The 17,554-nt window shown below is 25.8% G+C and overlaps 2 protein-coding genes across 4 annotated transcripts; both read left to right on the plus strand.

Moving 5' to 3' along the window:
• Positions 1-5,347: 5,347 nt before the first annotated feature.
• LOC134830997 (uncharacterized) lies at positions 5,348-9,994 on the plus strand. Of its 2 annotated transcripts, XM_063844623.1 has the most exons (6): positions 5,348-5,641; positions 5,760-5,944; positions 7,647-7,783; positions 7,841-8,320; positions 8,378-8,527; positions 9,028-9,994. In XM_063844623.1, the coding sequence occupies exons 1-6, from the start codon at positions 5,508-5,510 to the stop codon at positions 9,301-9,303; spliced, it is 1,362 nt and encodes a 453-aa protein (XP_063700693.1). In that variant the 5' UTR covers positions 5,348-5,507; the 3' UTR covers positions 9,304-9,994. The 2 variants fall into 2 exon arrangements, with proteins under 2 accessions (XP_063700693.1, XP_063700692.1); XM_063844622.1 differs by lacking the exons at positions 5,348-5,641; positions 5,760-5,944 and adding an exon at positions 6,331-7,151.
• A 2,040-nt stretch (positions 9,995-12,034) lies between these two features.
• On the plus strand, positions 12,035-16,881 carry LOC134829651 (tyrosine-protein phosphatase non-receptor type 61F). 2 transcript variants are annotated; one of them, XM_063842847.1, is made up of 9 exons: positions 12,035-12,208; positions 12,591-12,758; positions 12,818-13,074; positions 13,131-13,233; positions 13,290-13,412; positions 13,470-13,616; positions 14,354-14,781; positions 14,836-14,976; positions 16,602-16,881. In XM_063842847.1, the coding sequence occupies exons 1-9, from the start codon at positions 12,140-12,142 to the stop codon at positions 16,621-16,623; spliced, it is 1,458 nt and encodes a 485-aa protein (XP_063698917.1). In that variant the 5' UTR covers positions 12,035-12,139; the 3' UTR covers positions 16,624-16,881. The 2 variants fall into 2 exon arrangements, with proteins under 2 accessions (XP_063698917.1, XP_063698916.1); XM_063842846.1 differs by lacking the exon at positions 16,602-16,881 and having other exon boundaries at positions 14,836-15,094.
• The last annotated feature ends 673 nt before the right edge of the window (positions 16,882-17,554 follow it).

A 17,554-nucleotide genomic window follows, 5' to 3' on the forward strand; every position in this document is an offset into this window, starting at 1 on the left:
TATATAAAAATATATAGGTATAAATATTTAAAGAAAAAAAATTGAGTGAGTGACCGCAAACCTGTAAACATACCTGTATGAATCGCCGTATTGTAGATATATATCTTTACGCGGCATACGCAAGACACTATTATACATATTTGTTATTTTTATCATTTTATGAGCAAAAATGTATAACCTTTGAAATAAATATTTAATATACTCTTTATATGCATATGATTTTTCTTATTTTTAATTTTATTTTTATTAACGCATCTTTGGCTGTTATTAATATTAATATCGTCTTAATATGAGATAATATGCGCATCTCAAAAGCTTAAAAATAAATAAATAGCGATGCATCCAAGACGTCGCCGCTATCAGTTGTTCCTCTCTCAAAGCAGAATTAATTGAACATATATATTTAATTTTTTCGTTGATTGATAAATTTTTATGTATTTTTTAATATCAATTTTTTTTTTCATTAAAAAATACTGCAGCATAATAATTTAAGATAATAATAATAAATGTTTTGCTAAGATTGTGTTTGTTATTTTATTCGCAAATTGATGGTTGTTTATTGAAACTATTTTCAATCTTCTGTGTTAAATGGACCATTTCGCAGCATCTGCACCTCAAAAAGTCAACAACATTCTACATAATTGGCTGTTCTTTCACTACTATTTCTTTCGTTCGCCTAAGAAGAGAAAAGGAATCTAATGCAAAAAAAAATACAAAGATCAAATAAATCAAGAGCTATTTCACCGTGCGTTGTCTGGCTATCGCCGAAGACAAAAACAATGAAAATCTCAAAACAACCGCCTATAAAGATAAAATAAAATACATTTGATAATGATAATAATGAAGAGTATCTATCTATAATGCAAGGCTATAACAACAACAACAACAACAATGCTTAACTGTTATTTTTTGCATTCATTCGATTTACTTTATAAAATAATACAAAAAATAATAATAATGTGCAACGGAGATCATGTACACGCCATGCAGCATACGTCATAAATTATTATAGTAAAATTGTTGAAGAGTGTTACTTTGGTATGTTTTCTTAACACCATCGCATATACACTAACTACCGCACGTTTTTAATAGGAATTTGTACATTTTAAAAATAGTTTAGCTCCGTATAGTATTTTAACAATGATTATTATAAGTCATGCAGTCATCGACGTAGTTGCAAAAATATTTTTGGTATGGACAGTGCAAAATTGCATTGACGACACATACACACTCACAGGAATAAATTGAAACATAAATTTTAAAGCGTTTTTCCACCTACATACATTTTGAGATTATTATTATTATTGGTACTATACGATCGACGACGAGCTAATGGACAAACCGTATACATATTTTATTCACTTTGTTTATTATTATTATTTAAAAGAAACAAAAAAAAAATAATAATATAAAATGCATAGAGTAATAATAATAAGAAAAACACAAAAAAAAACTTGATTCAGAATACACTCGAGTGCAGTAAATATAATAGTAATAATAATAGCACGCGTTTCATTTAATGCAATGCTGCGCTCGCTGACAGTTGTTGTTGTTTTTGTGTCGTAGATTAAGTACGACGCAGGTACTGCAGGAGATGGAGGCAAAGAAAAAAAACGGAATCAGATAGAATGCAGAATATTTTTGAATTGCATTACAGACGACGACTAGCTTAGAGCGTTTTTAGTACTAACTTTACACATTTGGAAGAAAATTTAACAGGAATTGAAAGAATTTTAAGTTTATGGAAATTTTTTGATTTATCTTATCTTAAAAGTAATTACAAATGGAATTGATCAATTTTAAAGAATAATAAAACATAAAAAAATTGAAGTTGATTAACAATAAGTTAAAAAAGTGAAAAATTTAAGAAAAATGAAAATATAACCGATTCAAACGGTTAACCGATAAAATTTGAAAATTGCATTTTTGCTAATTCAAACAAATTAAAATTGATAATTTCCATTATTTAAATTAAAAATTTTTTAATATTGAAAAGGTTTAAAAATGTTTAAATTTTATACAAGTTATTTATTTTTATTACGGATAACATTTATTTTCAAAAAATTCTTTAATATTTTTAAATAATTTAAAATAATTGATTTTTCAAATAATTGAAATTTTTTATGTTTTTGACAATAAAAATATATAAAATTAGAATATTTTTATTTGTAATTCAAGAAATTAATTATATTTTTTTTTCAAACTACTTGTTAGAATTAATTAATTAGTAAAATTAATTTTATGACTTAATTAATTATTGAAATTAAATTTATTAAAAATTATTTTATTTTAATTTAATTTAATTTTTTATTTATATTTTAAGTTTTTTTAAAGAATTTTTTAAAACTTCCATTGATTTTTCGTAAAAATGAGAAACCTGGCTCTAATTCAACTATATTTTTCAATTTTGGAAAAAAAAATAAAATTAAAGGTCAAAGAATAAAAAATTATTTAAAATCAATTAAAAGGTAAAATATTTTTTTTAATTTATTATTTTTTTAGAATATTTTAGATTTTTATGAATAAATTTAAAAAAAAAAATAAAATAATAAAAATTTTAATAAATTTAAAACATCTAAAAAATGCTGAAAAATCAATTTTTTATTTTTGTTAATTATTCAATAAACACTTTTAAAATAACTTGAAATTTTACTCAGAAATTTTTTCTTGAATTAGCTATGAAGCGATTTTCAAATTTTTATCGGTTAACCGTTTAAATCGGTTCAAACTACCTTTTTTTGATGAAAATTGACTTTAAAACTCTTCAAATCCTCAAAATTTTCTTGTTTTCACGCAAATTCGTCTTACTTTAACCCATTTTCTATTAAAAAAAATTTCGAAACACTTTTTAATCTCCGACAACAACGCCTTCCAACCGGTTCGGCACAAAATCGCACATTTCTTGCGCGAATCGAATGCCCTTAAGCTACCTTCCAACACAATGCTAACTTTTTTTCGTGCCGTTGTTTTTCTCTCTCTCTCTCTCGTGTAACAACAAGAACTTTTGAAATTTATTTTTCCTAAGGAATAAATCGCGCTCCGCATTCAATAATAATAATAATAATTGGCAGACTGCTAGATCGTTTCGCAGACAAACAATGAATAAAACAATTTTATCATTATATTAGATCAAAGTTACCTTCCCATTTTTCATGTCGTTTCTAGTTGAATTTTGCAAAATATCTTACGCGCGCTCACTCAAAACTATTTTTTTTTCTGCCAAGCAGCGAAATAATAGCTGTGGAATTTTCAGTACAATAGAGCAGAACGATCAACCGATATCGGGATAAATTGCCAATAATATCGCGAATGTTTTTGCAATCACTTGTTTTTCTCGAATTATCTCGATAAATTTATTTTTTTTTTCGGAATTTGCAATCGTGGCGCTGACTTTGCTGCTTACCTGTTGGCAAAAAAAAAAAAAGAAAAAATTCAAACAAAACGTAAAAGAATTTCTTCTCTTCACATATTTACATTTATCTCTCTCTCCGCGTCGCGCTTGCATTTCAACTTTTATTTTAATCCAATTGGACACATGTTTTTTTCTGCGCTCTTCTCGTACGTTGTTGCCTATTATTATTATCATTACAGCTAACTTTCTTGAACTACATCATGTACAAATAAAAATAAAACATGGATTTTATCTTGATGCCATTGCAGCCAGCAACGACGACGAGAGACGGAGACGACGATCGTTTGTGTATTAAGTTATGTTTTTTTACGAAAAAGTAGGCAGGAATGTAAAAGACAGACAGATAGAACTCATTTTTAATGATGTGGCGCTATGTCTCTCAAAAAGTCAACGGGTTGCAACTTTTTAATCAATTTTGACAAGTTAACAGAAATTTGTTTTTTTTTCAGTGATCAACATTTTTTTTTTGTTGTGAAGAAGCGTGAGGTAAACAGAAGTAAGAAAAAAGTAATTAAAAAAATACCGGGCGTTTCCTTACGGATGTCTCAAGTAGCTTAATTACTTTTTTGATGGATTTTTAAAAGTTTATCGGGAAAAAAGTGAAATTATGGTAAGATTTTTATTAAATTTGGATTTTAATTTTAATGAAAAAATAGATTTTTTTTTTATTTAAAATTATTAATTATTTTTTTTTAATTTTTATATTTAAATATTTTATATATTTTTTTCAATTTTTTCATATTTTTTATAAATTTTTATTTTAAAAGGAAGAAGTGAATTTTCTCCTTATTATTTTTTTTAACTTGAATTCGTCAAAAAATGATTTACAAAAAAAAAAAATTATTTTCTTATTTTTTTTGCTAAATTTTATGAAATATAAGAAAATAATTATTATTTTTAAAAATCTTAAAATAAAATAAAATAAATAAAAATAAAATATTTTTAAAAAATTAATTAAATTGAAACATGTTTTAACATATTTTTTTATTTTCAGGCTTGAAAAGGGTCAAAAATGTTTTTTAAAACATTAGGTGAATTAAAAATTGCTTAAAATTCGCTCTTTGACTAAATAAATAAATTTATTATTTTTAAAATATTTTAAAAAATCAACATAAATGACATTAAGAATATTTTTTTTTCGTTTTTAGGCTATAAAATTGAAAATTTTATTTCAAAACTGACGTTCTCAGAATTTTTTTAATGAAAACTTCTATTTGAGGAAGACAAAAATTGTCAAAAAAGGTAAGATATTTAAAAGTTTTTGAAATTTTTGTACAAAACTTTAAGTTTTCTTCAATTTTTTTCAGAAATAAAAAAAAATAAATTAATTTTCAAAATGGGTCAAAAGTATTTTTTTTAAATTTTAAACATTTTCATTAATAAGAGATGGAAAATCCACAGAAAAGCTCAAATTTCATAAAAAATGTTCATTAAGGTAAAAAATTCTTGAAATTTTATATTTTTTTTTTTATCATTTCAGAAAAAAAAGTTCAAATTAAAGCTCAAATTGATTAAAGAGTAATATTTTAAAGCTAAATTTTTATTATTTTGATAAATATTGAAAAAATCTCAAAGGAGAGCTCAAAAACTACAAAAAATGTTTAAAAAGGTAAGATAATTTTTAGATTTTGTTGAATTTTTATACAAAACAGTAATTTTTTGTTATTTTTTATTTTCAGAAATAAATAAAACTTTAAAAGAAAACTTCAAAACAGCTCAATAATTTAATTTTAGAACCTCAAATCGTATCAGAGATGAAAAAATTCACAAAAAGGTTGACTTTTAAAAGAATTTCATCAAAAATCTAATTTTCAAACAGTTTTTCCTCCAACAAATCATTCAAATCTCATTCCCAAGACAAAAACTTTCAACATCCAAAACCCGAAATACCTCATGGGACGCAAATTTCATCCCAAATTCTCCGTGGGACGCATTTATTATCAAAATAAATAAGAAAAACGCAAGGCTTTCACGGAAAAATCTCCAAAAAATGTCTCACAAAAAATCATTTTAGCGTGAAAATTGTGCTTCTCACCTTGCAACTGTCACACCTTTACGCCAAAATTCCATTTATGCGGAGAAACGCCGTTCAACTATGCAAAGCAATATCAAAATTAACAACAACGAGTCGTTCAAGCTCCTGAATTTCAGCGACGATGACAAGAGCAGCGACTTGCCGGACCTGGATCTGCCCGAAATTTCGCTACAGAGAAAACGGAAGGTTAAGAGGTACGAAAAATTCGCTTATCTCGCTATAAATCTCGTCGTCGTCGGAACGTATCGAGATAAGATAGCGACATTCACATGATTTTCTGATTTTTATTTTTAATTTTTTTATTGTTTTTAGGAAAACACGATCTCGTACACCCGCAAAGCACGTAAATCATGGCAGGGAATCGCCGTGCTTCCAATGCAAGAGCTTCGGATTGTGGGCTGCTGTGCTCATGATATGCAGTTGGTTGTTAATTATCTCGTACATTAGCTCTGTGGTGCATGCCGAGTACCGGAGATTGGAAATTGAGCTGCAAAAAGGTAAAAAATTAAAATTTTTAGATGAAAATTAAGCGAAAAATTAATTTCGTGGGGGAGATTTTCCGTCATCCCTAAGAATTTGTTTGTGTAAGTTACGTCGCGCATGCGCCCGGGATCTATTGTCTCCGAAAACCAATAACAAATGCACTTGAGCGCCTGAAAACCTGTCCACGGAAGAGGAAAATTCACGAGAAAGTGAGAAATTTCGTCAAACGCCACCGATTTTCGTGACGTCACAAAGGTCATACAGGGGAAAATACAATTTCCGTGCCCATACGGGGGTGGTATAGCTATAAATATACGTCGCAAGGCACACACGGAACACAGCCTTAACATTAATATTCAATACTCTCCTTTTTTCGAAAGACGACAGTGAAATAGATAAGAGGAAAAAGGTTGTGAAAACGTCTCGTCACAAAAGTGTGAACGAAAAAAGACATTTTCTTGTTAAATTTTTGAGTTTTATCGGATTTTAACGAAGAATGGAACGTTTACGAGAACAGTTAAAGTTACAAAAATATTAAATTTCAAAAAATTCCTTTAAAAAATTACCAAAAAAAGACATTTTTTCAAAAAAAATTGTTAATTTTTGACGAATTAAGGCCTTAATGACATGAAAAGTGATTAAAAATCATTCCCTTGAGTGTTTTAGAGCAGAAAACATTTTTTTTACAAGTGAAAAACAAAGAAAAAAAACACACATCCAGAAAATCGATACTTGCTTCTGTGTGCCATCATCCGTGTGTGTCGCGTACATTCCTTGTACTAACATTGACACATAAATTATTAATTTATTGACGAATTTTTCTGGCGGTTCGAAGCACATTTTTCCATTTCTGCGAAAAAATGGAGTCGACGGGTCATATTGCGGTGCCGTTGCGTGGCGGCGGCAAGAAAATGCGAAAGCGTCGTGAACTGGATGCCCTTGTGGCGCATTCCTCGAGAGGTAGTAGCGTGGGAAATCGCTCGGGAAATGGCATAAATTCACATGATCAGTTGTTGTCGCAGAGCACGGATGAGCAGGACGAGTATGTTTGGACCAAAAGTCATTCGTCGTCGAGAGCGAGAGCGAATAGGATTTCGTTTTTGCGATCTTGCGGGCCGTTTTTGTTGGTGACAAGCATGTTGTTGTCCTTGGGCTTTGTTTATTGGCTGTACTTTGATATACGGGCGCAAATTACGGATTATCGAATTCGGATTGAACAAGGTTTTTTGCTATTTTTAAGTGTTTTTTAGAGGGATGCGGAAGTTTAAAATGTTTTGAATTTTGAGAAAATTCAAAAAAAATGAGACAAAAGTTCCATTTGAGAACGAAGAACTTCATTTTGAGTTCAAAAAGTTCAATTCGAGATCTAAAAATTTCATTTCGAGAACGAAGAACTTCATTTTGAGGTTAAAAAGTTCATTTCGAGAGCTAAAAATTTAATTTCGAGAGCTAAAAATTTCATTTCGAGATCAAAAAAGTTCATTTCGAGAGCTAAAAATTTCATTTCGAGAACGAACAACTTCATTTTGAGGTCAAAAAGTTCATTTTGAGAACGAGATTTAATTAATTTAAATTTTAATTAATTTCGAGGTCGAAATTTCTCAAAAATTTAAAATATAACTCAAAATTCAAAACAATTTTGACTCTTTTGAAGCTCCAAATATCTTTGAATAAGCGAAAAAGACAAAAAATCTAATTCTTAAAAATTTTCTTTAGTTTCAGCAACTAGTCAACATGTCCCTGAAGCACTCCAAAAGTGGCATGAAACGTCAAAAGCGTTGGAACAGAACCAAACGACACTTTCTGAGCACATTCAAGAAATCCAGTCAAGCTTGAAAAGCTTTAAAACGCAGGTAAAATTCAATTTTCGAACAATTTTCATGAAAAAATCACAATTTTCATTTTTTTAGATAACAAAACTGTCGGAAAAGTTGGATGAAAAGAACGCCGACTCGCAAACCAATCAAATTCTTTCGCTTCAAACAAACATCGCCACCTTTGGCTCGCAAATCACCGCCTTCACGGGTCAAATTGAGAAACTATCGAGCGACTATGCCGACCTGAAGGAGAATCAGAAGCACTTTAACGATACCGTCCTTGAAATTAGAGCAAACTTTGAAGCTACCAAAAACTTAACTCTACCAACAGTGGCCGATAATGCGACGCGCACGAAACTCGACACCTTCATCCGGTCCATCGAGGATCGCTTCAACAACTTGTCGCAACGCGTAAACACGGAAAACGAGACGCTCATCGCGTCACTCAAGTGGTTCGAGGACGACCTGAAGAACAAAACTGTCAAGCTGAACGAGTTGAGTGACAATTTCTTGAACATTTCGAGTCACGTGTATTCCGTCGAGAACTTGTACACGACAAATTTGAGCAAACAGGTAAGTTTTTTGCTGAAAAATTCATGAATTTGATTTAAAAATGACATTTTCTTGCAGTTTGAGTCACTCCAGTCTGCCTCAACGACGCTAAATGCAACAGTTCAGAAGCACGAGTTACTCTACGAAACACAACTCGAGACCATGAAACGCCAAATTAATGAAATTCAGAAACGTCTTGATGCAACAGTAGCTGCCAGTGCAAAAATTGTAAGAAATTTAAAAAAATTAATTTTTTTTTTATTTTTTTTATTAAAAATTTAATTTAAAAAAATTTTTTTTAATTAAAAATTTTATTTTTAAATTTTTTTTTACTAAAAATTAAATTTAAATTTTTTTTTTTAATTAAAAATTTATTTTTTTTTATTCAAAATTTAATTTTTAAAAAAATTTTTAATTTTTAGTTTTAAAAAATTTTTTTTAAAAAAATTTTAAAAATTTTTTTTATTAAAAAAAATTTTTAATTTTTTTTTATTCTTTTTTAATTTTTTTATTGAAAAAATTTTTTATATTTTTAAAAAAATTTTTTTATTCAAAATTTAATTTTAAAATTTTTTTTATTAAAAATTTTATTTTTAAAATTTTTTTTTTATTAAAATTTTAATTTTTAAAAATTTTTTTGTCCAAAATTTAATTTAAAAAATTTTTTTATTAAAAATTTAATTTAAAAATTTTTTTTTTAATAAAAATTTCATTTTTTTTTTTTGTAGGACACTGTGATTCAATCAAAGAAAGACGATCAACTTGACAAAATTTTCAGCTCGAGCGGCAGCAACGCGAACACAAACAACAAAAATAATGAACCTGTGATTCCTTCTAGCGGTAGTCAAAAGCAATCTAGTGATAATATTGATAAGAATAACATTTTAAGTAGCGATAAAAATAAGAGTAACGCATCTGTCGCTTCAGCAACAGCTACCACTCAAGCAGGAGCACCAAAAAATATTCTTAACTCGACATTTCCAGAAGGATTAATGCAAAACTAGACAATTAATGCACTGTCACACCACCAATTTATTACAAAAAAAAAATTAATTGGCAAAAAATAATTTAAAAAAAATTACTTAAAAAATAATTTAAATAATTTTTAGATAAAAAAAAATATTAAAAAAAAAATACTTGAAACATCGAAGTTTAAAAAGGCTTAAAATTAAATCTAGAAGTCTTCATCCTATTTCTATTTTTATTTTGATCTTAAACTCCGTATACAATTTAAAAAATAAAAAAAAATATTTATAAATTTGTAAGTGCCAAGATTTAATCATGAAGAAAGTAGAGAGATTTTAGTGTGAAGGCGTGAAGAATTTTTACTAAAAAAAAATAAATAAATAATATTTGCACGAACGTTTTAGACAGAAATGAACAGGATTAAAAAATAAAAACAGGATATCAAAAAAATAAAAATTTATTTAAAATTAATCAAAATGTAGATAAATACCTTCCAATGCAACTTTATTAATTAAAAAATAAAAATAGAAATTTCATCACATTTAAAAAAAAAATAATTAAAAATTTTAGGAAAAATAAATCAACATTTTTTTGAATTATAGTTGATATTTTTTTCTATTTTAGAAAATTAAAATAAAAATAAAAAAAAATATTTATAGTGTAAATAGATTTAACTAAGAACGTCCAATACTGTGCTGCACTACAACCTAAAATTAATTTTCGCAGTATAATTTCGGGTTAAATTTTAATTTTCTTTAATTATATTTGTAAATTTATTAAAATAATTATAATAAATAAAAATTCTGATAGTGTCAGAGACAAGTAAATAAAAAACATTTTAACTAGTTTAAAAGAGGTGTTTTATTTAAAAAAAAAATTATTAATTAATTAATTATATAAATCATATTAAAAATTGAATTTAAATTTTTTTAATTATTAAATTAATTTTTTCAAATAATAAATAATTTGTTAAATGTATAAATTTTTATAATTTTTTAATTTTTTTTTTTCTTTCATTGAATCAATTAAATTTTTTTTTTATTTTTAAATTTATTTATTTTAAATTTATTTATTACCATTTTTATTTAACATTTTTATATTGATTTTGCGAAAAAAATATTGAATTGAATTTTTGATTTAAGATAAAAAATTACCGTTGACATTTTTAAATGTTTTTGAAAATTTTTTTAAAAAATTTTATAAGATATTTTAAAAAATTTGCCCAAATTTTTATATTTTTTGGCGCACAATTTTTTTTTTCCTCGAAAAACGAAATTTCATACATAGTTTGTTTTTTTTTTAAAAATATTTTCAAAAAAAAATTTTTTTTTAAATTTTTTGGCAAGTATTTTAATGAAATTTTTTTGTTTAAATTTTTAAAAATGATTTTGAGATCAATTTTAAAAAAAACCATCATGCATATCAATGTAAATACTGCACAAAAACTACTAAAATTTCATTAAAGACAAAAATTTTGTTCATTTTGAAAGAAAAAGTGTTTATTTTTTTTTTAAATTTTTTAATTAAATAAATTTTGAAAAAAAAGTTTTTGATGAAAAAAAAATTAATAATTTTTTGGATCGTTATTTATTATTTATTTTAAATTTATTTATTTATTTTTAATTCATAAAATTATTTGTATTATTTGAATAATTAAAATTATTTTATTATTTCTAATTAAATTATTTTCTTTAATTATTAAAATAAATTTTTCAATTAGTAAATAATCTTTTAAAACTTTTTTTAAATTTTTTAAATTATTTTATTAATTATTAAATTAATATTTTTTCTATTAATGAAAAAATAAATAAATATTTTTTTAAACTAATTTCTTTAATAATTAAGTATATTTATTTTTATTTTCATGTTATTTTTTGAAATATTTAATAATTATTTTCATATATAAATTATTTTTTTTAGTGTTCTCCCTATATACATGTCGACATGCATGTAGCATAAAAATTACATGTCGACATGTAAAATGTGAAAATTAAAATATTTTGAAAAAAAAATTTTTTTAAAGAAAAAAATAAAATATTTTTACTTTTTTGTTAGCTATTAAAGACTAAAAATTAGACTTTAAATATTAGTTTAACGAAAATAGGTATTTTCAGATATATTAACCTACGTAATGGTAAAAAATTTCTGAAATTTGAAAAATGTTTTAATTTGAAAAATGTCTTAATTTGAAAATCGGTATTCGATATCATTAATAATATTTTTAAAATATTTTTATTTATTTATTTTTTTTTGATCAATTTTGAAATTTTTTTTATTCAATTATTTATTCAATATTTAATTTATTTTTATTTAGTGTGAAAAAAAAATTATTTCGTCATTTGAAAATGAAATTATTTTTGAAATTTATAAATTAATTTTTTTAATGCAGCATTATTTAATATGCTGCATGCATTATGGTATTTAATTACATGCAATTAATAAACACTAATTTTTTTAAAGTATCAAATTAATCTTTTTAATTATTTTTATTATTAAATTATTTTTTATTAATTCATGATATATTTTTTTAAATTACTAAATTATTTTTTCAATTAGGTATTTAAATATGAAATAATTTTTTTAACTGTTATTTTTTTAAACGAAATCAGTTCCAATTCATGCCGCACATCCGCTTTGGTGGCTCCAAATAGGATATGACCTCGTGCTTGTAGCGCCATCTACCATTTTATCACTTTCATACGACTCAAGTCCTTTTAGTGTGAGACGAATGAAAGTGATAACGCACACTTGGTACAGGGCAAAATTTCATCTAAAAAATCAACAAAAGTTTTGCAAATCTCGGAAATGTTGCGTTTTTAGTTGAAAACATTGCACATTTTAGTTCAAATCACGCAGCAAACACACGACAGCAAGATGCTAAACTCCATCGAGGACGAATACAATGAATACGAGAAGAACCGAACGTGGAATCGAGTGTATCAGGTAATTGCGAAAAAAGAGGAAAAAAATTTGTTTGTTTCGTCTTATTCACAGAATCAATACGAAATTCTTGGGAATGCGAGCGATTCATGGCGCAAAAATTCGGTCAATCGCATTGTTTTGTCGTGCTAAACAAAGAAAATTCTCGTTTTGAGCGAAAATTACGATTTTTAAATGACAAACTTCAATATGGTGGTGCAGTACGACACAGTTTGGGTCATTTATTTATGTACGGGAGGAGATTGTACAAAAATTATGCAAAATCTCGCTATCCCCTTTTCTCGGAAATTCAATTTTGGTTCATTCTCTACCACGAATTTCGGTTTAACTTCGAATATTTCTCGCAATTTCATCAAAATTAATCAATTTTTCGCGTTTTTCGCAGGAAATTTGTGCCAATGCAGTGTCAGCAGCGCGCAAAAATGGCTTTTCCGTGGATGTATCGAAGAAAAACATTCGATTGAATCGATATGGAGACGTCCAACCGTACGATCATTCCCGCGTCAAGTTACAAAGGACGAACTTTGATTACATCAATGCCAATATTGTGAAGGTATGTTACAAAAAAATCACTTTTTTGGCTGAAACTCAAAAAAATTTTTCCATTTTTAGTGTGATCGGGCGAATCGTCGGTACATTTTGTGCCAAGGACCCCTTCCAGCGACAGTAACGCACTTTTGGCTCATGGTATGGGAACAAAATTCAAAAGCAATATTGATGTTGAACAAACTCATCGAGGATCGTCATATTAAGTGCCACCTTTACTGGCCCGAAAAGATCGGGCAGAAGCTAAATTTGTCCGAAGTTGGATTGACAGTCGATTATGTCAAGTGCGAAACGTATAGCAATTACTGCAAACGAACGTTCAAGTAAGAAAATTCTCAAAAATTACCCAATTTTTTACTAAAATTTAATTTTTTTCAAGGATAACTGACGTCGATTCGACTAAATCGCGCGAAGTAATTCAATTTCATTACACAAATTGGCCTGATTTTGGCATTCCAACGTCGCCAATTGCGTTTTTGAAGGTAAAAAAACTTAAAATCTTCAATGAAATTTCAAAATTAAAAATTTTTTCTTGCAGTTCTTGCAAAGTGTGAGAAAAGCAGGCGTCTTGGAAGAAAATGTAGGCCCCGCAGTTGTCCATTGTAGCGCAGGAATCGGCAGATCAGGCACTTTCTGTCTTGTGGATTGCTGTTTGATCATTGTAAGTCCTTGAAAAAGTGAAAATTTTCAAAAATTTAATCAAAATTTTGCCTTGTAGATTGATAAATTTGGCGAAAATAACGTTTCGGTCAAGGAAGTCTTAATGGAGTTACGTAAATATCGGATGGGGTTGATTCAGACACCGGATCAGCTGTATTTTTCCTACAAAGCAATATTGGAAGGCATGAAATTCCTGAAAGAAAATGTAAGTTTTGATGATTTTTGGGTCTTTGAAGTTATTTTGACGTTAAAATTAGAAACAAAAGTTAAGAATTTTGTCTTAAAATTGATTTTTTCATCAATTTGTTAGTTATTTGGCATCAGTTTTAGTAAAAATTTTACATTCAAAGCTCTAAAATTTTTTTATAGTTGAGTTTTTGTCGATTTTAAAATTATTTTTTCGTAAATATGAGTTAAAATGCAAAATTAAGGGTCTAAAATTCTTTAAAAATTCAAAACATTTTTTTAAAAAATCGATTTTTAATTAATTTTTGAATCTTTTTTAGTTGAAAATTAGGATTAAAAAATTTGAAGTTTTTACGTTTTTCGTAAAAAATTGAATTAATTTATTAAAAAATTAATTAATTTTTTTAAAAAATTCTATTTTTGTTAAAAAAAATGATTTTTGATAAATTTTAAACACTCGTTGGGTAAACATTTTTTTTTTAACAATTTAAAATAATTTTTTCGATATCATGAGTCAAAATATGGCAAATACAATCTAAAAAAATTCAAAAATTAAAAATATGTCAATGAATAGTTAATTTTTGATCAATTTTGAGTAAAAATTTTCATTTTGAGTCCTAAAACTTGACTTCTCGATAAATTTAGTTTAATTTTTTCGTCATTTTTAAAGAAAATTTGCATTTTAAGACAAAAAAAGTTTTAAAAAAATATTTCGAATATAAAATTTTAACAAAATTTCCAATTTTTTTCCCACAGCGATTTCAATCGCTCGAAGATGACCCTCTTATCTCGAATGAGGATCGCATGTTTACGGAGCCCGACGAACCACCGGTAATTCCGCAACGTACACAATCACTCCATTTGCAACACAGCGGTCTAATTTCCTACGACAACAACACATCATCCAAGCTAAACAACAACGATGCATCACAAAATGCGCCCGCGTCGCATGCCGAAAACCATTTGGCGAATCGCCCGTTGCCCGAACTCCCGACAAACAGCAGCAGCGACTCCGACGACAGCAGCAGTAGCGGCGAAGAGGAGATAATTCGCAGTATTAACACGTCGGAGGAGGAGAATGATGACGATTTGTTGCGGGACGCGAGCGAAATGGACGTCGCCGAAATCGAAAAAGATCCCGAAACGAGTCGCGAAGTCAATGGAAACGGAAATGACGATGAAAAGTAAGCGAAAAATTGAATTTTTAAAGAAATTTTATTGAAAAAATATTTTTTTAGCACAACATCACCCAACAACTCGACGGAAGTGCGTCGCAGAAAACGCTTGGAGAACAACAAAAACATGGAGGAGAAAATTCGCGATATTAAGCGAAAACAGAAGGAGATGGAAGACTCTGTCTTGACATCGAAGAAGCGCAGGTCAATATTATTTACTTTAGCAGCTGGCGTTACAATTGCAGCCTTTTGTTATTATATTTATTCTAAATTTTAGGACGATTAATAGACTTTTAACTTATTACAATTTTATTTTTTTCCCTTGAAATATTTATAAATTTTAATTTTTTCCTCCTTTTTTAAATATTTATCGACATTCCTCTTCATAATTTCCCTTAATTTATTTTTAAAAAATATCAGCAAGCTAAAAAAACGCAAAAAAATCGCTTTTAAAAAATATGCCGTCGCTTAAAAAAATTCTTTTTGAAAAAAAAAATATCAGTAGCTTCAGAAAAATACAAAAAAAAATAGGAATAAGAAATTTAACAAAATAATTGCCCATCGGATAAAATATAAAATATTCAAGTGCATTCTAAGCAAACTTCGAAAAAAAAAGTTGAAAGTTAGTGAGAGATTTTACCCCTTTGGAAGAAATACAACGACATACATAGTTAGGACTCCCATTAAAAATTTTTGAGGAAATCACCCAAAATACAGTAGAGAGTTAACTAGTTTGCTCACCGATATTTAATCGTAGCATCCTCGAAAAAAAATGTTAGAATCCATTCTTCCATTCAAAAAAATTAAAAATAATAAAAAAAATCGTAGAACACCATCATCATACAGAACACAAAATATATATATTTATTGAACAGAAATAATATTTATTTTCGATACATTTTAAAATGAAGCAATTCAATGTGAGATAACAAAAAAGTAATCGATATATATTATGATACCTAGTATACCCCATTAATGAAAAAAATATAAAATCTAAATAAAAATGTAAAAAATTTGCCTCCTTTAGAACGGTAGAAGTCAATGTCTACGTAGAATATTAATATTTTTAAATTTATAATTTAATTTTTTTTATTTAAAAATGCTCATTTTATGTTAAATTCAAAGTTAATACCTTAACTTTCAGATAAACTATTTAAAAAATTTTAATTTTGTAACTTTGTACAACATATATATTAACTTTTTGTATTTATATATGATGAAAAATTATTTTTTCATAAAAAATTATTATTTTTTTTTTATTAAAATTTAATATTTATTATATTTTAAATAATAAATTATATTTTTTTTAATAAAATAATGAAAATATTATTATTTTTTTTTATTTAAATTTTATATTTTTAATGATAAATAATATTTTTTTTAATAAAATAATACAAATATTATTATTTTTTTGAAATTAAAATTAATATGTTTTTTTAATAAAAAATAAATTAATATTTTTTTTCTAATAAAAATTATTAATAAAATATATTTTTTTTAAAAATAATAATTTTTTATATATTTTAATTAAATTTTTCATCATTTTTAATACAAAAATAAATATTAATAATCCTAATTTATCATATACTTTTAGTTGAATTTTGATAATAATAATTTTTAATACTTTTTTAAACTATTTTTTACAAAAAAAAAATATATATAATTATTTTATTATTATTATTATAAACTATTAATTTAGACGTAAATATATTACTTTAAAAATAATAAAAGTATATATTGATAAAAAAAAAACTGAATAAAAATACATTTAATTTTAACATAAAAAACAAACAATTTTAACATTTATTTTGTTCTTTCTTTAATTACAGGGAAAACATACGGTCCGAATGATATTTACACACGACATGGAAAATCTACTTTATTTTGTGCATTTAAAGACTGCTAATTTTCCGTTTTAAAAACAAACAAACAAACAAGTTTTTTCATATCATTAAATTTAATATTTTCCAAAAAATTTTTGTTGTTAAAACTGTTAAAAAAATATTTGTTGAGTTTTCATTTTTCGTGAAATTAGTTGTTGTTGTATTTGTCTAAACTTTCAAATTTATTAAATTAAAAAAAAATTATTAAAAAATTATATTCGAAAAAAAATCAGTATTTAGGAATTTTCAAGGAAGCTCAATATTTTCTATAGGATTTGATTATTAGGAATGAAAACAAAGAAAAAATCAATAAAAAATAAGTTTAACAAAATAATCGTATTAATTATACACCTTTAGGCTCAATATACATACCTAGCCCTCTTTTTAGGAATATACCAATATATATACATAAAAATTTTAGGGATAAAACGAAAATAAACTGAAACCTCCAATCAATTCCAGAAACACAAGTTTAAAGTTAATGATTGTATATTCAATAATGTTTAGAATAAATATTGTTAAAAATATACGTTTGGCATTTTTTTTATTAAAAATTATTGTAAAAAAATTACAATGAACAGAGAATGGCAGTCTTTAAAGAAGAAAATCATGTAAAGTAGATTTTTTTTTATAATTTAATTTTTTTTTTATTAAAAAATTGTATTTTTTTTAGTTTTAATCTTTTAGTCGTTCTCTGTCATTGTTGTTCATCATCCTCTTACAGCGACTTAAAAAAAATAAATAAATCAATAAAAAAGGCTTCATTTGATTCATTTTTATTCATTAAAAAAATTAATTAAAAATTATAAAAAAATAATTAATTAATAATAATAATTAAAAAATATATATTTTTTTTTATTAATTATATTAAATAATTAATATTTAATTAAATTTTTAAT

The sequence above is a fragment of the Culicoides brevitarsis genome, chromosome 2 (genome assembly GCF_036172545.1).
Source record: "Culicoides brevitarsis isolate CSIRO-B50_1 chromosome 2, AGI_CSIRO_Cbre_v1, whole genome shotgun sequence".
Taxonomy (NCBI): Eukaryota; Metazoa; Arthropoda; class Insecta; order Diptera; family Ceratopogonidae; genus Culicoides; species Culicoides brevitarsis.